The sequence below is a fragment of the Molossus molossus genome, unplaced genomic scaffold, assembly GCF_014108415.1.
Source record: "Molossus molossus isolate mMolMol1 unplaced genomic scaffold, mMolMol1.p scaffold_m16_p_11, whole genome shotgun sequence".
NCBI lineage: Eukaryota > Metazoa > Chordata > Mammalia > Chiroptera > Molossidae > Molossus > Molossus molossus.
Window position 1 is genome coordinate 24,667,472 of NW_023425346.1, and position 25,195 is coordinate 24,692,666.

Consider the following 25,195-nt stretch of genomic DNA (forward strand, 5'->3'; position numbering starts at 1 on the left):
ATTCTTTTTCTTTCTAATTTTATTCTTGACCATATGACTGACAGTTTTCCTCTAATTCTCATTTTCCAGTTTGGGATTTTTCTCTTCCTCATTAATAAAAACTTTAAGTTTCAATATTCTTCTCTTCACACACTGGAGAAATAAGATGACGACAAAAAGTAGGCCAGAGGAAGGACTGCCATCATCACAATGTCGGTGAGTCCCAGGCTCTGCTGTGGTTACAGATGCTACTCAGTTGAAGGAGGGCTGGGTCCCAGAGGCAATGTGAAAAAAATTAAAATATGGAGAAAGGGGGAAGCGAAGACATGGAGAAGTCAAAGATAAATTGAGGTTGTGATTCCTGGAGATAAGAAGAACATGGAGCCACTGAGAGAACCGTGGAAATTTGAGGGGAAAAAGAAAAGGGTGCATTTTAGCCTACTACTTTGGATGTGACTTGATTGTATCTGGTGAAATAAACTGGACAGTAATAAAGAGATAATAGCTATTGATGCAAATGCACAGTAATCAGATTTGAGGTGATAGCGGAAGTTCTCAGAGTGAGGAGTTCTCCAAGAGACATCTGAGAATTAAGGTTTAGTTAATGGATATAGTGCACCAATAGGTGATCATTTTATTTATGCATTTTTGTGTTTGTATCCATAATCTCCTAAAAATGATGTAAATTGGAAAATTAATTCAATTTCTGAAATCTAAAAATGGCAGTATGAGAGAATAAGAACCAAAGAAAACATTTGTAAGAAAATCTGACTTAATTTAGACTAAGAAAAAATAAAAAGAAATGCTATACTGTTCTTTCCAATGTTAACAGAAATATGCTGAAACATTGCAAGGGAGCTGTCTAGCAAAAAGCAAGAAAACCAGTACTTTAGGAGCAATGCTATTAATAATTTATGTATTTGTATTAAAGAGGGAAGATGTAAGGAACTGATTAAATAAAGGATTGAGTTATCCAAGATTTATAGATGTATTAAATAAAATAATAAGGCTCAAGAAAGTAGAAATTATGATAATCATTACATTAAACTAATAAGATGTTAGGTGTGAATTTACAAAAAATTGAATTAAGTTTGGCAATTCAGAGAAAAACAGGTTGTATAGAATCTAGGAAGAAACAAATTGAGAGAAATAAGAAAATATGAAAAAACTAAAGAAGGAAACTCAAGAGGAATACATAATGTGAAGTCATGGTTCTAATTTGAAGCATAAAGAGTTATATTACTCTTTATATCTGAAATGTCAAGGAGAATAAGCACAGGTATTATATTGAACAGGAAAAACAAATTAAAAAACCAGAACTCAAGAATTATAGAAATACGTCTGGCCGGTGTGGCTCAGTGGATTGAGTGTTGTCCCAAGGTCTGAGAGGTCCCAGTTCAATTCCAGGTTGAGGCACATGCTGGGGTTGTGGGCTCCATCCCCAGTAGGGGGTGTACAGCCAATCAATGTTTCTCTCTCTCTCTCCCTTCCTTTCTCTCTAAAAAATCAATAAAAAACATATTTAAAAATTTTAAAAATATTTAAGAATTATAGCAATAAGAGAAAGAAAAAAATTATTTTGAAGTGATAGTTAATAGTCAATTCATTTTTATTGAACTATGAATATAGGGTAAGATTTTTAAAATGAAGTAAATAAAATACAGAATAAATTCTTTTATATATATAAAAATGTATTTAAATAAAAATTAATTTTCAATATTTAATAAAACCTATGTTATCTGTAATATAAATGCTGATAATGGTATTTGATGCACTATATGTTTCAGAAAGGGATAAATTACCAATAGGTTAAATTCTTCATGTAAGGAGAGTCACATATTATCTATAAAAGGTAAAATATAGGTAGGTATACCTGGTATTATTGTGCTTTGTAGATACTGAGTCTTTTACAAATTGAAGTTTAGTTGCAAATCTGAGTCAAGCAGTGTACTGGAATCATTTTTCCAACAGCATTTGCTTACTTCATGTCTCTGTGCCACATTTTGGTAATTCTTTTTTTTTTTTTTTTAATCCTCACCAGAGGACATTTTTCCATTTTTTGTTCAGGTAGAGTGGGAGGGAGAGAGAGGAACAGAGAGAGAGAGAAACATCGATGTGAAAGGGACACATCGAGTGGCTGCCACCCGCACAACCGACCAGGGCCGGGGACAAACTGCAACCGAGGTACGCGCCCTTAGCGGGAACCAAACCGCAGGCCGACGCTCTAACCGCTGAGCCAAACCGGCCAGGGCACATTTTGGTAATTCTTTAACTATTATGTTTGTTATGGTGATCTGTGATCAGTAATCTTTCGTAGTACTACTGTAAATATTTTGGTGCACCATGAACCTTATCCATATAAAACAGATAACTTAATCGATAACTGCTGTATGTATATCTTGATTGCTCCACCAACTAGCCATTCCCCATTCCCCTTCCTCTCCTAGGGCCAACCTATTCCCTGAGACACAACTATATTAAAATTAAATCAATTACCAATCCTAAAATGGCCTTTAAGTATTCAAATGAAGGAAGACTCAAATATTTGTCACTTCAGTCAAAAGCTAGAAATGGTTGAGCTTAGCAACTGAGGCATGAAGAAGGCCAAAAGCTAGGCTCTTGCACCAGTTAGCCAAGTTGTGAATGCAAAGGAAAAGTTCTTGACGAAAATTAGAAGTGCTACTCAAGTGCACACACAGATAAGTGAAACAGCCTGAGTGCTGATGTAAAGAAACTTTTGGTGGTCTGGATGGAAGATCAAACCTGCCACAATGTTCCCCTAAACCAAAGCCTAATCAGAGCAAGGCCCTAATGGTCTTCAATTGAGGATGCTGCAGAAGAAAAGTTTGAAGCTCAGATGGTTCATAATGTTTAAAGGAAGAAGCTCTCTCCATAATTGAAAGTGCTATGTTGAAGCAGCAAGTGCTGATATAGAAGCTGTAGCAGCTTAGCTAGAAGATCTAGCTAAGAAAATGAATGAAAATGGCTACATTAAACAACAGATTTTCAATGTAGATGAAATAGCCTAATTTTGGAAGATGATGTCATTTAAGATTTTCATAGCTAGAGAGGAAAAGTCAACGCCTGGCTTCAAGTTTCAAAACACAGGCTGACTTTCTTGTTAAGAGCTAATGCAGCTGGTGACTTAAAGTTGAAGTTAATCCACATTTACCATTCTAAAAATCTAGGGCCCTTAAGAACAGTGCTAAATCTACTCTACCTGTGCTCTACACATAAAACAACAAAGCCAGAACGACAGTATATCTGTTTGCAACATGGTTTACTGAATATATATTTTTTTCTATATTGATTTTTAGAGAGAGAGGAAAGGAGAGGGAGAGAGAGACAGAACCATTCATAAGAGAGAACATCAATTGGTCGCCTCCTGCATAACCCCCATTGGGCATTGGGCCCACAACCTGGGCATGTGCCGTGACCTGGAAGAGAACCGGGGACCTCTTGGTGCATGAGCCACACGAGCCAGGAGGTTTACTGAGTATTTTAAGCCCACTGTTGAGACCTACTGCTCTGGAAAAATGACTCCTCTTAAAATGCTACTGCTCACTGATAATGCACCTGGTCACCTGAGAACTCTGACAGAGATGTACAATGAGATCAGCATTGTTTCCATGCTAATACCACATCCATTCTGCAGCCCATGGATCAAAGAGTAATTTTGATTTTCAAGTCATATTATTTCGGAAATACATTTTATAAAGCTAGAGCTGCCATAGACTATGGTTCTTTTGATGAATCTAGGTAAAATCAATCGAAAACCTTCTGGAATGAAGTTGCAATTCTCGATGTCATTAAGAACATTTGTGATTCATAGAAAAAGGACAAAATATCAACATTAATAGGAGTTTGGAAGATGGTGATTCCAACCTTCATGAATGACTTTAAGGGGCTCAAGACTTCAGTGGAGGAAGTAACTGCAGGAGGGGCGGAAATAGCAAGAGAACCAGAATTAGAAACGGAGCATGAAGATGTAACTGAATTGTTGCAATTCCATGATAAAACTCTCACAGATGAGGAGTTACTGCTTATTAACCAAGAAAGTAGTTTATTGTGATGGAATTACTCCTTGTCAAGATGGAGCAAAGACCGTTGAAATTACAATAAAGTATTTATAGTATTACATAAATTTAGTTGATAAAGCAGTATCAGGATTGAAAGTACTGACTCCAATTTTGAAAGAGTTTTTACTGTGGGTAAAATGCTATCAAACAGTATCATAAGTTACCGAGAAATTATTTTTGAAACGTAAGAGTCCGTCTGTATAGCAAACTTCATTGTTGTCTTATTTTAAGAAATTGCCACAGTCACTCAAACCTTCAGCAACCCCAGCTTGGTAAGTCAGCAGCCGTTAAAATCAAGGCAAGACCCTCCACAAGGAAAAAAAAAATTACTATTCTTGAAGATAATGGTTAGCATCCTTTAGCAATAAAGTATTTTTTAAATCAATGTATGTGCAGTATGTTTTTTAGATATAATGCTATTGCACACTTAATAAACTATAATATTGTATAAATATAACTTTTATATACACTAGAAGACAAAAAATTTGTAAGACTTACTTTATTATGATATTTGCTTTATTGCAAAGGTTTGAAATCAAACCTAAATATCTCTGAGGTATGCCTGTATAATTTTGCTTTTCTCTTAAATTATAAACAAAATCAAATGTGAAATATAACAGCCTTAACAGTGAGAAATCCTATGGCATTGTTACACTTTTATTCTGTGTTGATTGTAGAAGGGGTCAAATACATTAAAAGAATTATCTTTGCTCCTGGCCACATATATTCAAATGTTAAATTATTCTAATATTGAACATGAGTGTTACAGATTTCATAGAGTACAAAACCGCCATCATATTTCAATCATTTTGTCATCTGTATCTAAAACCCGATGAGGATCCAATTCTCATGTAAAATATAATTATAAATATATCTGAGATCAATATTTGATATAATTTCCCTACTCCAAATATGTATGCAAATTAAATGACTATTATCATTATAACAAGTTATCATTGTTTTCAGCCCCACTTCATGCCGGTTATTTAGTAATATAAATACTTACTTATCTTAGGCCTCTAAGGACCCAAATTTTATTCTATTTTTTAAATTTTTATTGTTTATTGTTGAGAGTATTACAGATATCCCCCCTTTTTTCCCCATTGACCACCTCCTTCCAGCTACCACCCCCTTCCTGCTTTCCCCAACGTAATGTCTGTGTCCATTGGTTGTGCATATATGCATATAAATTCTTTGCTTTATCTCCTCCTACCCCTTCCACCCCCCAACCTCTGAAGTTTGTTAGTCTGTTCTCTACTTCCATGACTCTGGACCTCTTTTGGTCGACAGCTTATTTTGTTCATTATGTTCCATAACTGAGTGAGATCATGGGTCACTTGTATTTCTCTGACTGGCTTATTTTGCTTAACATAATACTCTCCAGGTCCCTCCAGGTCAACTCAAAGGATAAGAGATTTCTCTTTCTTACAGCTGCATAGTATTCCATTGTATACATGTACCACCGCTTTTTTATCCACTCATCTACTGATGGGCACTTGGGCTGTTTCCAGATCTTAGCTATTGTAAGTAGTGCTGCTATGAGTGTAGGTGTGCATATATTCTTCTTGATTGGTGTTTGAGGAGACACCATATTGTTTTCCATAGTAGCAGTACCAGTCTGCATTCCCACCAGCAGTGTGCTAGAGTCCCCTTTCTCCACATCCTGGCCAGCACTTGTTGTTTGATGATTTGTTGATGGCTGCCATTCTGGCAGGTATAAGGTGATATCTCATAGTTGTTTTAATTTTCAGCTCTCTGATAATTAGAAATATGAGCATTTTTTCATATATCTTCTGTTTAGAGAAGTGTCTATTCAGGTCTTCTGCCCATTTCTAATTAGATTATTTGTCTTCCTTTTGTTGAATTGTATGAGTACTCTATATACTTTGGATATTAACCCCTTATTTGATGTATCACTGGCAAATGTGTTCTCCCATTTAGTGGGTTCCCTTTTCATTTTGATGTTTGTTGTTTTTGCTGTGCAGAGTTGTTTAGTTTGATGTAGTTCCATTTATTTATTTTTTCCTTTATTTCTCTTGCTTTAGGCCAGTGGTTCTCAACATTCCTAATGCCGTGACCCTATATACAATTCCTCATATTGTGGTGACCCCAAACCATAAAATTATTTTTGTTGCCACTTCATAACTCTAATTTTGCTACTTTATGAATCATAATGTAAATATCTGATATGCAGGATGTATTTTCATTGTTACAAATTGAACAGAATTAAAGCATAGTGATTAATCATAAAAACAATATGTAATTACATATTGTGAAATATTTATTTTTATTAAAATAAATAAAATTTTGTCTTGAAGCATGGTGTAGCATGGGTAACAGTCTTAATATAACAACAGTAAACTACATTGCTACATTTTGCAGCAGTATGTGTAAAAAGTCAATGTCAGTGCAAAGGTTGAGATTGCTTCTTTCTCACCAGATCAGAAATTCTTGGGGCAGTCTGCAAGAGCACAGCGAAGATCACCTTCCACAACAAGTCTACTTCTGTATTTAGACTTGATAACCAACAAGCTGAAAAACCCTGTTTCACAAAGATAGGTTGTTGGAAATGGAAGAAGAAGGTGCAACACAGTCTCAGACAGAACAGGACATGACTGGAAACACTTGATCCAGAATTTTGTAACTGGAATTGTAGAGAAATCAGTTTTTGCTGCACCGCTGTTAATAAGTTCAATGAACTCCTCTTGTGCTGTCTCAGGAACATCTTCAACTTTGAGTGTGAATGGGCGTCTGGCAAGTACAAATGGGGTGTCAGGTAGATTTGGAAAGTATGATGAAATTTCGTCTGCAAGCATGTGCAAGTGTTCTTTCACAGACATTATCATCATAATCCTTTTGTCTGGTTAAATGTCATGTTCCTCAAAAAAGCAGATAAGGTAGGCAACATGTAAATTTTATTTTCATCCAATTTTTTTTTTTTTTTTTTTTTTTTTTTGCCAAAGCTGAAGTTTCATTTGGAATGATCAGATATTTTCAGAAAAATCAAGGCATGGTGCATTTGGTCCTTGCAGTGATAAATTTAACTCATTCAAGATGGCAAGGATGTCAACCAAGTAAGCTATTTTCTACAATTCACTTTTATTGTTGAAAACTGCTTCGAACTGATTAAAAAACGTTTTGAGTTCATCATGAAGCTCAGAAATATGTTTTAAACTTTTCATATCAACAACCATTTCACTTCAGTGTGAAATAGCAGAGCATTGTTCGGCGCATTCAACTCGTTGCACAGTTGTGAAAATAGTCGACTGTTTAAAGTGCTCCCCTTTACAAAAACGACAAAACTTATGACGCTTTTCTTTACTTCTGGTAACTCTTGTGGCAGCATATTCTTTACTATTTGCAGATGAATCTACAGTGAGTTCTGACGACTTTTGGTGACTCATTCAGTACCAAACGTTGAAATCCAGATCGAGATCCTAGCAGAGCTGGAGTACCAACTATGCAAACACCACAAATCTTTTCCCAAGAGATCTTATGTTCTTTCAGAAATGAACCAACTGTGTCAAATACATCATGTGCAGTAGTTGTTGTTTCAAGAGGTTTGCAAAAAGGAAACTCATCTTTAAAGTCGCCATCATTAATATACTTCACATAAACCAGTAACTGTGAACAGTTTGCAACATCTGTAGATTCATCAAGCTGGATGCTACATATTGGAAGTGGAGCAGATTTAATTTCCTGGATTACCTGATCAAGAATATCAGCAGACAGAGCATCTATTCTTCTGCAGACAGTGTCATTAGATAAGAAAATTGCACTCAATTTTGTCACAAATTCAACTCAAACAGTCTTTGGCTGCTGGCAACAGTAAATCCTCAGCAATGTTGTGTGGTTTCATAGCTCTGGCAATTCTGAGTACCACCAAATATGAAGCTTCATTGGCTGTTATGTTTTGTTTGTGGTACTTGCCACTAGAGTCAAGTCTGGCTTTCTTGAGTTCATCAGCTTTGTTTCTAAAATAGTTGGTACCCTTGCTGGCAAAGCTCAGATGCTTGCTATCAATATGGCATTTTAGTTTGTTCAGCTTCATAGATTCAGCTGATAAAACTTCCCAACAAATAACACATTGCAGTTTCTCAATTTCTGCTGTAATTATTGAGGTGAAACTATACTGTAAAAAATCCTCACTATATTTTCTTAATGTTCTTCTCTACACGATCCATTGTCATGGGATGGTTTGCTAATAAAAAATAATATATAGCCCTGGCCGGTTTGGCTCAGCGGTTAGAGCATTGGCCTGCGGTCCAGAGAGACCCGGGTTTGGTTCCCGCTAAGGGCACGTACTTCAGTTGCAGTTTGTCCCCGGCCCTGGTTGGTCGTGCCGTGGCAGCCACTGGGTGTGTCCCTTTCACATCGATGTTTCTCTCTCTCTGTCTCTTCCTCTCTCTCCCTCCCACTCTATCTGTACAAAAAATGGAAAAATGTCCTCGGGTGAGGATAAAAAAATAAAATAAAATAATAATAATAATATATAACAATAGCTTTAATAATGCAAAAGATGATACATGGCATAGTTTAGCCAATACAGTTCATTAAAGTTTCCTATGATTTACCGTTGTGTTATTTTTTTTATATATCGGTTACTATCACAAGGGGGCAATATTCACATCAACCACAGCTGAATATAAAAAGACCAATCATAATCCAGAATAAGTTCCCATGGTGTGTGTGTGTGTGTGTGTGTATATATATATATATACATATATATATATGTATTTTTTTATTATTTTTTTTGCAGTAGTTGATTTCACAGAACATGATTTTACATTTACCCAGTAATTAAAATTCATGAAGTGTCATTTTACCTCCAATACTGCTACTTTCAACATAGTAGCTGCTTTCTACACAGTAGCTGCTCTCTACATATGTGTGACTGGTTCGCATAAGTATTTGTACAGGGTGTATGTGGTGGGGTTGGTGTGATGATGTCATCACTCCAGGCACTTGTATGTGGGCATATCTGCATGTAGGCAGACCCACCTGGAGATGAATACAGGAGTGGTGTCTCGATTCCTAAGAACATCAGAAATATTTTCCAATGGTCTTAGGCAACCCCTCAGAAAGGATTGTTTGACCCCCAAAGGGTCACGTCCTGCAGGTTGAGAACCACTGCTTTAGGCAATGTATCAGTGAAAATTCTGCTACATGTGATGTCTGAGATTTTTCCGCCAACATTTTCTTCTAGAATTTTTATAGTTTCACAGGTTACACTTAAGTCTTTTATCCATTTTGAGTTTATTCTTATGTATAGTGTAAGTTGGTGCACTAGTTTCATTTTATTTTTTCTGCATGTAGTTGTTCAACTTTCCCAGCACCATTTATTGAAGTCACTGTCTATTTTCCATTGTATGCTCTTGTCTCCTATGTCGAATATTAATTCTGCATACTGTCTTGGGTCAATATCTGTGTTCTGTGTTCTGTGCTATTGAACTATATACTTGTTCTTGTGCCAGTACCAGGCTGTTTTGATTATGTTGGCTTTGTAGTATAACTCAATATCTGATATTGTGATCCCTCCCACTTTGTTCTTCTTTTTCAAGATTGCTGTGGCTATTCAGGGTCTTTAATGGTTCCATATAAACTTTTGGAGTATTTGTTCTAGATCTGTGAAATATGCCATTGGTACTTTAATAGGCATTGCATCGAATCTGTAGATTGCTTTGGGTAGTGTGGACATTTAAATGATTTTTCCAATCCATGAACATGGTATATGTTTCCACTTTTTTATATCTTCCTCTATTTTTATTATTAATGTTCTGTAGTTTTCTGAGAACAGGTCTTTTTCCTCCTTGATTAAGTTTATTCCTAGGTATTTTATTTTTTTGTTGTTGCAATGGTAAATGAATTCTCATTATTGGTATATAAGAATGCCATCAATTTTTGTATGTTAATTTTGTATTCTGCTACTTTTCCAAATTCATTTATTAAATTTGGTAGAGTTTTGATGGAATCTTTAGGGTTTTCTATGTACAATATCATGTCATCTGCAAATAATGACATTTTCACTTCCTCCTTTTCAATTTGAATCCACTTTATTTTTTCTTCATGTCTAATTGCTGTTGCTAAGACTTCCAGTACTATGTTAAATAAGAGTGGTGAAAGTAAGCATCCCTATCTTGTTCCTGTTCTTAAGGCATATGCTTTCAGATTTTGCCCACTGAGTATGATGTTGGCTGTAGGTTTTTCATACATGGCCTTCATTGTGTTAAGATATAATCACTCTATTCCTACTTTGCTGAGTATTTTATCAGAAATGGGTGCTGGATTTTGTCAAATATTTTTCAACATTTATTGATATGATTATATGGTTCTTATGTTTTATTTTGTTTATGTGGTGTATCACATTTATTAATTTGTAAATATTGTACCAGCCTTATATCCCTGGGATGAATCATACTTGCTCGTGGTGAATGTTTTTTGTTTTTTTTTTTTACTGTATTGCTGGACCTGATTTGTTAATATTTTGTTAAGGATTTTGGCATCTATATTCATCAGAGATATTGGCTTGTCGTTTTCTTTCTTTGTAGTATCTTTACCTGGTTTTGGAATTAGGATTACATTGGACTCATAAAAAGAGCTTGGAAGTCTTCCTTCTCCTTGAATTTTTTGGAGTAGTTTGAGGAGAATGGGTGTTAGTTCTTCTTTGAATGTTTGGTAAAACTCCCCTATGAAGCTGTCTGGACCCAGGCTTTTGTTCACTGGGAGTTTACTGATCATGGCTTTAATTTCCTTAGAATCATTGAGATGTTCAAGTTTTCTGTCTCTTCCTGGTTTAGTTTTGGGAGACTGTGTTATTCTAGAAATTTGTCCATTTTGCCTGGGTTGTCCAATTTGTTGGCATATAATTGTTCTTAGTATTTTTTAACAATCCTTTGTATTTCTGTGGTGTCAGTTGTTATTTCTGCTCTTTCTTTTCTGATTTCATTTGTTTGGTTCCTCTCTCTTTGTTTCTCAGTGAGTCTGGCTAAAGGTTCACTGATCTTGTTTATCTTTTCAAAAAATCAGCTCTTGGTTTCATTGATCATTTGAATTTTTGTTTGTTTGTTATTTGTTTTTAGTCTCTATATAATTTATTTTTGCTCTGACCATTACTATTTATTTCCCTCTACTTGCTCTGGGTTTTTCTTTTGTTTACTTTCTATTTCTTTAAGTTGTAGGGTTAGATAACCTATTAGAAATTTTTCTTGTTTCTTGAGGTAGATCTATAGTGCTATGATCTTCCCTCTCAAGACTGCTTTTGCTGCATCCCATAAATTTTGTGTTGTGTGTGTTCATTTTCATTGGTTTCCAGGAAGTTTTTAAAATTTTATTTCTTTCTTGATCTCCTTGGTAACCCATTCACTGTTAAATAACTTGCTATTTAGCCTCCACATGTTTAAATATTTTTGAGTATTTTTATTGCAATTGATTTCTAGTTTCATGCCATTTAGATCTGAGAAGATGCTTGATATGATTTCTATCTTCTTAAACTTGTAGAGACTTAGTTTGTGTCCTATTATGTGATCTATCTTTGAGAATGTCCCATGTGCATTTGAGAAGAATGTGAATTCTGCAGTTTTGAGGTGTAAATCTCTGTAAATATCTATTAAATCTATTTGATTTAGTGCATTATTTAGAGTCTCTGTTTCTTGGCTAATTTTTTGTCTAGAGGATGTATCCAGTGGTGTCAGCGGGGTGTTGAAGTCCTCTGCTATGAGTGTATTGTTGTCAATTTCTCCTTTGAAATTCTCCAGAAGTTATTAAAAAAAAATGTGGAGTTCCTATATTGGGTGCATATATGTTTATCAAAGTTATATCCTCCTGTTGGATAGATTTTTTTCAATGTTATGTAGTTGCCTTTTATGTCTCTTGTTATGGCCTTCATCCTGAAGTCTATTTGATCAGATATGAGTATTGCTACCCCAGCTTTTTTTCATCTCCATTTGCTTGAATTTTTTTTTCAATCCCTTCACTTTCAACCTGTGTGAAACTTTCACTGTGAAGTGGCTGTTTTGTAAAAAAACATATATGAGTCCTACTTTCTTATCCACTCAGCTACTCTGTGTCTTTTGATCAGATCATTTAATCTATTTAAAATTAAGGTTATTATTGATATGTGCTTATTTATTGCCATTTTTCTTTATTATGGCTTTGTTCCTCTGCTTATTATAACAGTCCTTTTCACATTTCTTGCAGTGCTGGTTTGGTGCTAATATATTCCCTTAGCAATTTTTTGGGGGGTGGTCAGGAAAACTCTTTATTTCACCTTCTATTTTGAATGATAGTCTTGGTAGATAGAGTGTTTTTGGATTCAGAGCCTGTTTTTCATTACCTTGAATACTTCTTGCCTTTACTTCTGGCCTGTAGTGTTTCTGTTGAGAAATCAGCTGATACCTTATGGGTAAGGACCCAAATTTTAAAAGCCCAGAGGAAACAACCACAAAATATTTGAGATAAAAAAAAATAATTTAGTACTCTGAAAAAATATAGTATTTTTATTGCATATTATTTTTCCAGAACTAAACTTGATATTATGTAAAATATAAGCAAAAAATCTGTAATATGATTTCTTACTTTTAGATGCATATTATTTCATTGACAAGCTGAAGAATAAGAGAACATGATAAACAGAAATATAAAAGAGAGAATAAATAAAGATAAAAATAGATAGTAAATTGAAATTGTGATTAGATATTTATGGACACTATATTCTAGACACAGAAAAGATAAATTACTTCACAGCAAGAATATTTGGAAGAAGACTCTATTAAAGAATAAATATTTAAGCTAGTATATTTTACAGCATATCCAGGAGTTTTAGAGATGAAGAGGGAAAAATAGAATCTAAGTAGAAGCAGCAAAATTTTAAAAGTTTATGCTATACGAATTCTTAGAAGTCTGATGAAGCCTGCGTACCCCTTATCAGAAAGTTTTAAAAAGTATAGAAATAGTATTAAAAAGACAAAAAAAAGAAAAAAGGTACACATTGATAAAAGAATCAAACATATTGCAATACAATTGTGAGCACTGAACAATACACATTTCGTAGTAATATATGTGCTTTTATATGAATGCATTTGATAACACAGAGGGTCTAATGTCTCTTATTATTGGAGTAGTTGTGGTTTTCAAAGCTTGATCATAGTTATATTTTGAGCTGTCAACAACTTTAATGCGATATAAATATGTCTTACTTCTATTCGAGACATATTTATATAATGACTGGTCTGTGATGTACATTCACAATTAGAAGGCATATTAACTTTAAATGAGAGGTAAAAGAAAATAAAGGTGCAGTATTTTCCCCAACAAAGTTTATGACCCCCTCAATTCCATTCATGGACCACAAAGTATTCTGCAGATGCAGACTACAAAGCTGGAAAAGAAAGTGGGACACTGTCATTCATTAAATACTAATGGGGGTGGGACATAAGTGTTTCATGCTATTCTTGCAACATGCCATAATGGAAACATTGTTATAATGGTCAATGATATTTAAAACAAGAGAAAACTGAAGCTGGCCCAGCTGGGTGTGGCTCAGTGGTTGAGTGTCAACCCATGAACCAAGAAGTTGCTGGCCCAATTCCCAGTCAGGGCACTTGCCCAGATTGTGGTCCTGATCACCAGTGGGGGGCATGCAGGAGGCGGCCAATCAATGTTTCACTCACTGACATTTCTCTCTCTCTCTCCCTCTCTCTTCCTCTCTCTCTAAAGCCAATAAAGAAAAAATAAAGAAGGAAGGAAAGAAGGGAAGGATGGAAGGAAGGACGAAAGAAGGAAGGAAGAAGGAAGGAAAGAAAACTTGATCATGAAGTTTTATGTAACCTGCCTGGAGTCGCATACGTAATGAATGCCAGCTGCTGAATTACAGTTCAAATGTCAAATTTCATAGCCTATGTGTGCTGTTGCCTCTGTGGAATATGACCTAGAGAATGAGCAGAATGATTTAAATGGGCACTTAGAAAATGAATAAAGCCAGAACAAAACGTTTCCTTTTTTAATTTTTTTTTTATCCTCACCCGAGGACATTTTTACATTTATCTTCAGATAGAGTGGGAGGGGTAGAGGGAGGAAGACAGAGGGAGAGAAACATTGATGTGCGAGACACATCGAGTGGTCATCACCCACAAGACTCCAACCAGGCTGGGGACAAACTGCAACCGAGTTTCGTGCCCTTAGCAGGAACCAAACCCGGCTCTCTCTGGACTGTGGCCTACGCTCTAACTGCTGAACCAAACTGTCCAGGGCAAGAGTTGTTTTCAAGAGTACTAGAAATCTAGTTAGAAGTGTGGGACAGGACCAGACTTCGGATTCTAAAAGGAATGCAGAGAGAAGTAAAAATAAAAACTTTGGAGCATACAAAAATAAGGCCCTAGAAAGGATGATGATGAAAACAATATCTAAGGAAAAAATAATCTGATGAATTGTAATGATATGCATTATTGTAATATTTTCTGTCCAGATGATTTTGGAGATCTGGTATGAAGCATTATTCTTTTTTTTTTTATCCTCACAGACATGTTTCTATTTTTTGTTTAGATAGAGCGGGAGGGAGAGAGAGGAAGAGAGAGAGAGAGAGAAACATCGATGTGAAGGGACACATCAAGTGGCTGCCACCCGCACGACCAAACAGGGCCGGGGACAAACTGCAACCGAGGTACGTGCCCTTAGCGGGAACCGAACCCGGGTCTCTCTGTACAGCAGGCCGACGCTCCAACCACTGAGCCAAACCAGCCAGGGCTGAAGCGTTATTCTTAAACCTCACCTAATATTAAATGAACCCTTTTATTAATTTTCCGAAGGTGTTTTTGAATTTTTTAGGATATATTTTGAATATAAAATTATACACCCTACACAAAAATAAAAAAAGCACTTGCCATTCTTAAACAGAGCAAAACTGACATCTACTTACCAACACTTGTGCAACTGTCTCCATCCACATCCAGCTTCCACCCCTCATAACAGGAGCACTTGACGGTGTGCTTGTGCTGCTCACACACTTGACTGCACTTTAGATGACGGCTGCAGTAATCCACAAGTTCACATGTTTTATTGTCTTTGTTGAGTTGAAGTCCTTCAGGGCAGGAACAGACGATTCCTCTTCCAGGAACAACAGAACAGTGGTTGCTACAGCCTCCGTTGTTCAGAGAACATTCATCTATAAAGGGAAAAAAAAGAAAGTATAGGTCATTATCTGTTTTTCTCATCAATTGAATATTAATTAATGAACTCAATTCCCTAAAGCTGAAATTAAAGGGAGTACATAAGAAGAAAGCCTTTTCAGATTATTTTTTTTCCCCAAGGGTTGGGGTAGAAATGGTGAAAGAATTCATCCAATGACCAAATGTAATTCTGTATAATAGGAATTGAAAATGAAATATTTTCATTGCTGTAAAACTTTGAGTACACTTGGTTATACACCACAGGGGTAAAGTGGGTTCAATGTTTCTATTATTACTAGAGCAATTATGGGGAGTCTTTCAGCAGTTATGAAAATCAGTTGCTGAGGTCTTCCAAAAAAGGATGCCCGTACATATATTGAAGATCTGAAAATCTGATTTATCCTGATGTTTGTAAATAGGTATATACATCTATATGTAGAATATCCATATATATTTTTCTGCATCTATAGTCTGATTTATAATGATAATGCAAAATGGATTTGTTTCCTCTTTACTGGTTGGTCATTTATTTTTAATGTAGGTAAATTGTATATTGTACCTTATATGTATTGGTTATTATGATTAATTCAATAAAGCCATGGAAACATAATAATACACATACACAAAAAGGTTGACCTGATATTTTGGCTGAAATAATGAACAACTAGTATTGACTGAATAAATAATATAATTGGTTTAGAAAGAAAAAGACTATTCTTTCACAGCACTTATAACTTCTAGTTATATTCAATATATTGATGTATCATTCTACTCCATCATAAAACTGCAGGTTCCCTGAGGATATACAATAAATGTGCTCTGTTCATCAGTGCACACACAACAGTCAGCACAGTCTCTAGCATGTACTAATTTATTGAATATAAAAATATTAACAAAATTACCCAAAGACACACGTGCAACTGCCCCAAAATTGAGGAACTACTTGTCCAGTTGGGAAAATTTAAAGATGGTATACTTATCCCTTGGGGGAAAAATAGCAGCTATTTTTTTTTTTTTGCAAGCATATTACATGCAAAAATATTATTTCCCATTACTCTGTACCATTAACTAAAGAGTAATAAGGGCAACAGCAGCTTTGCCCCCCCCTTTTTTTTTTGCCTTAAAAATACGTTTGAGTAGTTTTCAAAGCCTATTTAATTAGAAGTTGTATTTTGAGACAAGCTAAAAAAATGTTGTTCAGTAACTGGTAAATTACAGTTATATATACTTATATACCTCAAATATTTCCTGCTGTCCATAGAAATTTATCCAGTTCAAAACTGGGCTGAAATGTAACATTTTAAAAATTATTTTCTACATTTTTTCAACTTCTATGTGAATCAACTTTTTTTTTTTTTATATTATTTGTCACCATATAAGTAGTTACAGTAATAAGAAAAAAAAGTAATATTAACTATTTTCTCTAAGAATTTAAGTAGGGTATTATTTTAGAAAAAAAAAAGATTCATTTCTTGTTTTCTTTAAATATGTGTGTTCACCCATGATCATAATGCCAGTCATTTCAAAGTATTTGTCCCCTTTTAGTGAAAAGAAGGGAGGGAGAGAGAGAAACAGAGGGAACCATTGATGTGAAAGAGGCACATTGATTGGTTGCTTCCTGCATCATCTGCCCAGGGTAGGTGATGAAACCTGCAATCCAGGCACAGGCCCTTGGTCCCCTGGGTGACTCTCTAATCACGGAGATAAATAGGCCAGGGCTCAACCGACCTTCTTTTTCTTTTATTGATCTTATAGAGAGAGGAAGTGAGAGGGAGAGAGAGATAGAAACATTGATGAGAGAGAACATTGATTGGCCACCTCCTACATGCCCCCCACTGGGGATCAGGCCCACAACCTGGGCATGTATTCTGACCGGAAATCTAACCAACCATGCTCAACTACTGAGCCACACTGGCCGGACCTGACCTTTTTTGAGAGAATTACCACAAAGAAATGCATTGTCCCCAGTTCCTCTGAGCTCTCTTGTCAATTGGCCCCCCACCTTGGCCTATAAAAGTTGCAAACTCCAGGTACAAATAATTTCATTCTCCATTCCAGCATGCCCTGTCCCACCCAATAGGAGATGAAAGCAAATACTGGCATAGTTCCTAACAGCTCAAGGCAGCATCCCATGAATGACCCCAGCCCCCTTAAAGTGCCTGCGTGAGAAAACTCAGCACTGCCAAGAGAATGTGCTGTTTGTTCCAGCCAAACCTGGTGATGAGCAGACAGGTGCCTGACTCCCCTCTTAGAGGGGTTACTTTGAAAAGCTCACAATTACACAACTTTCTCTGCACCTTGTAGATGTGATTCTTCTCTCACTCAAAACTTTCTTCTCAAAGACTTGAGAGTCCTCTCTGTTACAAGCCAGCATTCAGAGTGCCTCACTCTTGCTCCCAACCTTGCTCTAACTTGCTCGAATTGTCCCCTGTCATAAAGACTTGAGAAGTTTGTTTTTTCTCTGGGATTAGAACCAATTACTAAACTCTGATTGCCACGTCACATGGACCAAAATCTCTATAATACTTCTCAATGCCTTTCATTTAGTACACTCTAGCCTTTAAAAAGTTTTTAGTCTTTTTTATTTTTATTTTTATTTTGGTGAGGTTAGTTTCAGTTCACACTGGGCATTCTTCACAATTGAAATAAATAGCCATTACTGAATAAAATCTATCCTTATCACTTTAACTAGTTTCCAGCTTTGTTTACCTTTGTCATACCCTCATAACAAGGATTAACAGTTAACTTTATTTTTGAATTACTCAAAGCTCTTCTCATTTGTTTCTTTAGTGTATGTCTCTTTCCTCTTGAAATTATTTTAAAATCTTAAAAAAGTAATCTAGCAAAAGGATCAGGAGATGTGTCTTCTTGAGCTCCCCCCCCCCCTTTATAACTTTATAAATTGATCAGAATTATTTGGAGAAAACAAGCAAACAAAAAAAACCATAACTCAAAGAATAAGATTTTTACATCTCACATCTCCCAGTTGTTAAGTCTACTGATTACAAGTCATTTTTACACAAGACATTTTTGTACAAATATTACATGTATTAAGGAGTGGTGCAGAAATCAATCCCTGTTTGTTTTAAATGGGGAAGGGTAGGAGAGTGGCAAACATAACAGTTTTTTGGATACAACTATTTGGAAGTAGACACGAAAGGGGCAAACACAGCATTTTCACCATCTACAGCAAAGAGTTTAAAAAGAAAAAAAAAACTTTCAATTTTGGGTATCTCTAAAAACCACTCCCTAGCTACTAGCCAATAAATAACAATAATTAAAAGTTAAGTCGCTTGGTATATTTTTTGTGTCCATTGGGTAGACAATTCAGCACAGCATAATCCAGCTCTCATAGATCACCCTTCATAGCTAGCCAAGAGCTAACCGAGATTGAAGGGCATAGGGCTTCAAAACAATACACCAAGGGATCTCTCCGCAGGAACCAATACTGCGTGCAGGGTACCAGCTGCAGAGCGGACAACATGAAGGTCCACATAAAAGCAGGCAAGAAAAGGACGACCAGAGAAGTAACTCAATCCCTCAACCAGTATTTGTTTGGTTTTTCATCACTCTAACTCTCCTGCAACTTCAACTGATAAAGGGGCAGGTAAAGCCATCCGGGGAAGTTGGATACACCACATTGCTGCAGCTGGGATGGAGATGTCTGTACCTTCTCTTTACAACCAGCTTCATTTCTAGCATCTCTACTCTCTGTAAATCCTTTGAAATGTTTGAGCACGGATGAATACAATGGCTACATAAGCAAAACGTGATTTTTATTCTTGAAGTAAACAAATGAATTCAGAAAAAAATTAGTTTTCCCAATTCAGAGTTCGAAGGATAGGAAAATAAAACTGTTTTCAGATTGTTCTGTTCATTTTTCTTAAAACTGTATTTTCTCCTCTTCATTTAACTGAAGGGTAAAGATAAGGTGAAAAAAAAAACCCTCTAATTTCTTTCAACATTTGTAGGGTCTCAGGTATTATTACCATGATTTCCTGATAATGATCATCATCTTCATTTTTGTTATGAGGAAACTGACATTTCAAAAAAGTAAGCCACTTGCCTAAGTTACTTAATTGAAATAATTGAAAAATATAAGTTAAACTTGTTCAAGTCTAGACCTTTACTATAAATACACACTTTTGATTTTAAGAGTATTGCTACTTTCCTTCTTTCAGAATTGCTTTTACAGCCTTCATGAGCAATCCTCACATGTTGTCATGCAAGTGACATGTTCCATTCACCAGGGGGGACAAGCTTGGAGAGAAAGGGGTGAATACAGATAAACTAATTTGTCACCTTTGGTTAGCATTAACTGTTGCTACTGTTGTTAATTTAGGTTTTGTGAGTTTTTTGTTTTTGTTTTTTGGTTTGAATCCTGTTTAAATTTTAGCATCCCTAACTGAGACTGTTGCATTGACTGCTTCAAGGTTATCTTATAGAATCACAAACTGTGGAGGAAAGACATTTTATTACATAAATTTAAAAAAAAAGGAATAACAGTATTTTTTTTTAATACTCATTGTGCTACTGATGCTTGACTCAGATAAAAATATGATAGCTTCAGGCTTAAATGTAGTTGCCTTCCTACTTTCTATCCGCCAGCTTCATCCTTTCCTAGAGGCCTTTCCTCACCGCCTCAGGTTATCCTCCTTACTGTTCTAACCATTCCACTCTCTTCTTCACTATTCTATTGATGTCACCTTCAGTATTATCTAAAAAACAAATTCAAAGATCTCCTTGCTAAATCTCTGATCTCCCCACAAAGACAAAAATATGATTTTTAAATATGTGCTGGTTAGCATAAGGAGATGGTCAATCAAAAGTAATTTTAAAGCTCAAAATTTATCAGAAATAATCACTTTAACTAATTAAAGCATACTAAGGAAAATTATTGTGTAAGGACTAAACACAGATGGAAAAAATGTGTATATATATATAAAGTAATATTCAGTTGGTCTTATTATCCAGTCTCTTCCTTTCCTCTTTCTAAAAAGGTTTCTATTGTAATGATTAAGAAGGCATGACAAAACCCATTGGGTGGTAGCAAACTCCATTCAATAGATCAGTAATAACAAGGTTCCCCTTTTTGAGTGACTCACTGACAATAAGCAGTTCAATTGTGGCAGCAGCATTGACCACCCAGAGATCTAAACAATGAGCACAGCTACACAACTGTTAAGTGAGTTGGACGCAAGCTAGATTCTTCTACTTTATTTTCAGAAATTTCTAATCCCATTTTTAAAAATTTTATTGACGTAACAGGAGGTAAAAAATATAGATAGGATTCAGTGCTAAAAGTTCTATTTAAATGGTTTGAATGGAAAGAATGAATGCTACTATAATAAGTATCAGTGAGCAAACTACATGGTTCTAGCTTTCAGAGTGAAGCAAATGCAGTGAAAAGTGCAATACCACAGAGATCGCCTTCATCAGACCCATCAGGACAATCCCTTCTCCCATTGCAGAGTTTCTCTGGCTGCAGGCAGACTGAAGTGTCATTGGCACAAGGGTACTTGGGTGGTCCACACAAGAAACTGTCACAGTCATCTTCATCGGACTGGTCTTCACAATCAATATCTCCATCACAGACCCATGCTTTGTTGATGCATCTCCCTTAAGAAAATAGAAACAACATGTATTTTAATCTTGTAATTAAATCACTGTAATAATGAGTGGCCATTATCATCTCCAGTCAGAGGCAGAATTACTTGTCATTAGCAAGAACTCTATTTGCTGATAGTTTGACAGTTTGTTTTCATGACATTTGAATAGTTCTTGTCCTGGTTGTTAAATTGGCTCTTAGTGTTAAAGCCTTACTATTTTATTTCATTTGAAGTTATTGGTTTACCTTATTTAAATAATTCTGTTACTATAGTTAAAAGTTTAATTACAGTGCTTTGAAAAACACACTTTAAAGGTCTATTTGTATTTAAGTCCCTCTCAGAGCCCTAAATATACTTTACAAAAAAATACTTTTTTTGCAGGAAATGTCCTTTTGTTAACATTTATAACCTCAACATCCAAGCTCGCCATGTCCAGACTTATAACATGCCCTTTCATACAAGAATATAAAATGTTATCAAATATCTTGATAACTAAGATATATACAAACCAGGTTTATAGATATGGGTATTTATAGATAGAAGTATTTTAAAGAAGCAGTCATTAAAATATTTTATAAAAGATTATCAATAAACATACCAATAATTAAACAGCATAAAGACATAAAAAATCCTCATTTATGTACGTCATTTTAATATACAAAAACTTGCAATTCAAAATAGCAGAAAAACTAATTACAAAATTAATGATGTTAGAATCACTGACTGGCCCGCTAGAGGAACTGAACTGTCACTTGATTCTTACACCAAAATAAATCCTAAATGGGATAAAGAGGCATTTTTTTTTTTTTTTTTAATCCTCACCCTAGGACATTTTTCCATTTTTTGTTCAGGTAGAATGGGAGGGAGAGAGAGGAAGAGAGAGAGAGAAAGTGGCTGCCACCCGCACAACCGACCAGGGCCGGGGACAAACTGCAACCGAGGCCCGCGCCCTTAGCGGGAACCGAACCCGGGTCTCTCCAGACCGCAGGCCGATGCTCTAACCGCTGAGCCAAACCGGCCAGGGCTAAAGAGGCATTTTAAATTGATGATGATAAACACAAAAATATTCTAGAATAAAATATATACTACAACAATAACTTAAAATGGTCATTACACAATTCCAGAAATCATGAAGAACAAATCAATAAACTTGATTCCATTAATATTTTTTATTCCATGTTGCAACAATAAAATCCATATATAGATAATATACCAGAATACATTATTTTATTTAACAAAACGGCATATTTCTTTAAAATAAGGGGGCTCTTACAAATCAATAAGATAAAGATCAATACCCTAACACAAGTGCAAGATTCACAATAAATCAATGGCTTACAAATACAAGATATTCAAAATGTCTTTCAATTATAAAAATGAACTAAAACACAATTTGATACCACTTTTTCTCTATCAGATTGATTAAGATAAAAAACTTATATAATACAGCCCTGGCATTTTTGGTTCAGTGGTTACAGCATCGGCCCGTGGACCAGAGAGTCCCGGGTTTGGTTCCCCCTAAAGGCACATACCTCGGTTGCAGCTTGTGTTGGGGAGGTGTGGGTGGCAACCACCCGATGTGTCTCTCTCACTTCGATGTTTCTCTTTCTCTCTCTCTTTCTTTCTCCCTACCTCTCCCCCTCCCACTCTATCTGAAGATAAATGCAATACAAATATATATTTGACAAGGGTGTAAGCAACAGCCCCAGGTGGAGGAGAATGAATATTGGGATGACCTCTCTATAAGCATTGTTATGGACACCTTGCATAAAATGAGAAGAAGCAAAACAAAAAACTTAAGAGAAAATCTATGCAATAGCTGATACATATTATGTGTTTCTCAAATATATATATTTTTTTTATTTTTTATCCTCACCCGAGGACATTTTTTCATTTTTTGTACAGATAGAATGGGAGTGGGAGGGAGAGAGAGGAAGAGAGAGAGAGAGAGGGAAACATCGATGCGAAAGGGACCCATCGAGTGGCTGCCACCCGCACGACCAACTAGGGCCGGGGACAAACTGCAACCGAGGTACGTGCCCTTAGCGGGAACCGAACCCGGGTCTCTCAGGACCGCAGGCGGACGCTCCAACCGCTGAGCCAAACCGGCCAGGGCTCAAATATTTTTAAATTAAATAAAAGAAAGAGGCAGAGGAAAAGGGGTAAAGGAACATAAAATAATAAAAAAAGAAATTTAAATGGTAAGTGGATAAAGAGGACAATCAAATATGACAATTCATAAGAATAAAAGTCTTCTGAACTAACAATAAAGGTTTTGAAAAAGAAATAAACAAATCATCCCACTTACAATATAGCATCAACACCAATATAATACATAGGAATAATTTTTTTCTTTATTGACTTTAGAGAAAGAGAGGAAGGGAGAGGGAGAGGGAGAGAGAAACATCAATGAGAGAGAACATCAATTGGCTGCCTCCTGCATGCCCCCAACTGGAGATGACACCCACAACTTGGGCATATGCCCTGACCAAAAATTGAACCAGCAACCTCTTGGTGCGTGAGTTGATGCTCAACCACTGAGCCACACTGGTGGGGCCATAGGATAAATTTAATCAAGGAGGTGAAAAAAATCTCTACTCTAAAAACTGCATAACATTGATGATAGAAATCAAAGAAGACACAAATAAATAGAAAGGGATCCTATGTTCATGGAGTAAAGTATCAATATTACCCAAAGCCACATGTAGACTCAATGAAACCTGTAAAAATGTTCCCATAGCATGGTTGACAGAAAAAGAACAACAACAACAAAAAGCACTCCTAAAATATATATGGAACCACAAAATAACACAAATAGCTCAAGAAATGCTGAGAAGGAAGAATAAAGCAGAAGGTACCACATTTCCTAATCAAGCTACATGATAAAGCTGTAGTAATTAAAATAATATGGTACTGACATAAAAACTGCTCAATGGATCAATAGATTAAAATTGATTGGCTTGAAATAAACCCAACCATATGTAATCAACTAATAGCTGACTAGAAAGCAATAAATAGTTAAGGTAGAAAAGACATTCTTTTCAATAAATGGTGCCATGAAAACTGAATGTAAAAGAATGAAACTTGAATCTTACACCACTCAAAAAGAAAATTCCCATACATCAATATGTATTAAAGATTGAATGTAAGACCTGTAGCCATACAATTCTTAGAAGAAAACAGATAAAAGGAGTTCCTTGACGTTGGTCTTAGTAACAAGTTTTTAGAAATCATACCCAAATCATAAACAAGAAACTAAAAAAACATAGCAAGTTATACTACATCAAACAAAAAAGCTTTTGCATAGCAAAATAAATCATTAACAGATTAAAAATACAACCTATGGAATGGAAAGAAATACTTGATAAGGGATTAATATCCAAAATATATAAAGAACTCATACAACTCATTATTAAAAAACAAAACTAAACTGAAAAGAATGACAAAGGACTTGAAAAGGTTTTCTCAAAGATGATGTACAAATGGCCAACAGGTAGATGAAAAGATGCTCAACATCACTAGTCATTAGGGAGATACAAATTTAAACAACAATGAGATATCACATTACACCTGTTAGAATGGCCATCACCATAAAGACAAAAGATAACTTCCAGCACGGATGTGGAGAAAGGGAACCCTTGTGCACTGTTGGTGGGATTATAAATCTGTATAGCCACTATGGAAAACATAATGGAAGTTCCTCAAGAAATTAAAAATAGAACTGTCATATGATCCAGCAACTCCATTTCTGAGAATATATCCAAAGAAAATAAAAACACTAACTCGAAAAGATATCTGCAACCTTATGTTCATAGCAGCATTACTTATAAGAGCCAAGACATGGAAACGTTAAGTGTCCATCAATGGATGAAGAAAATGTGACATATATATATATATATATATATATATATATATAGAGAGAGAGAGAGAGAGAGAGAGAGAGAGAGTTCAACTATAAAAAATGAGAACTCCTACCATTTGTAACAACATGGATGAACCTTGAAGACATTATGCTAAATGACTTCAACAAAGAAAAACAAAATACTGTAAGATTTCACTTATGTATGGAGTCTTTTAAAATTTTTAGCAAACTTACAGAAAAAAGGATTTGTGGTTACCAGAGGTGGGAGATGGGGGAAGGGCAATGGGAGTAAAGGGGTTAAAATGCATGAACTTCCAATTATAATAAGATCATAATGACTATAGTTAAACTGCTATATGATATATAGGAATGTTAACAGAATAGATTTTAAGAGTTCTCATCACAAGAAGATACTGCCTTTTCTTTTTTATTTTATGGGTATGAGATGATAGGTGGTATCTAAACGTATTGTAATAATTTCAGAGTATATGTAAGTCAAACCTT

General features: G+C 35.5%; 1 protein-coding gene across 1 annotated transcript in view; it reads right to left on the reverse strand.

The window, feature by feature from the left end:
* Window positions 1-25,195, reverse strand: part of LRP1B (LDL receptor related protein 1B) — a 1,816,022-nt gene that overhangs the window by 647,614 nt on the left and 1,143,213 nt on the right. The window contains exons 22-23 of the mRNA XM_036254023.1: window positions 20,639-20,839; window positions 14,971-15,216 (exon numbers count right to left, since the gene is read on the reverse strand). Of these exons, the coding sequence (XP_036109916.1) occupies window positions 14,971-15,216; window positions 20,639-20,839 (447 nt within the window). The remainder of the gene's footprint in view (window positions 1-14,970; window positions 15,217-20,638; window positions 20,840-25,195) is intronic.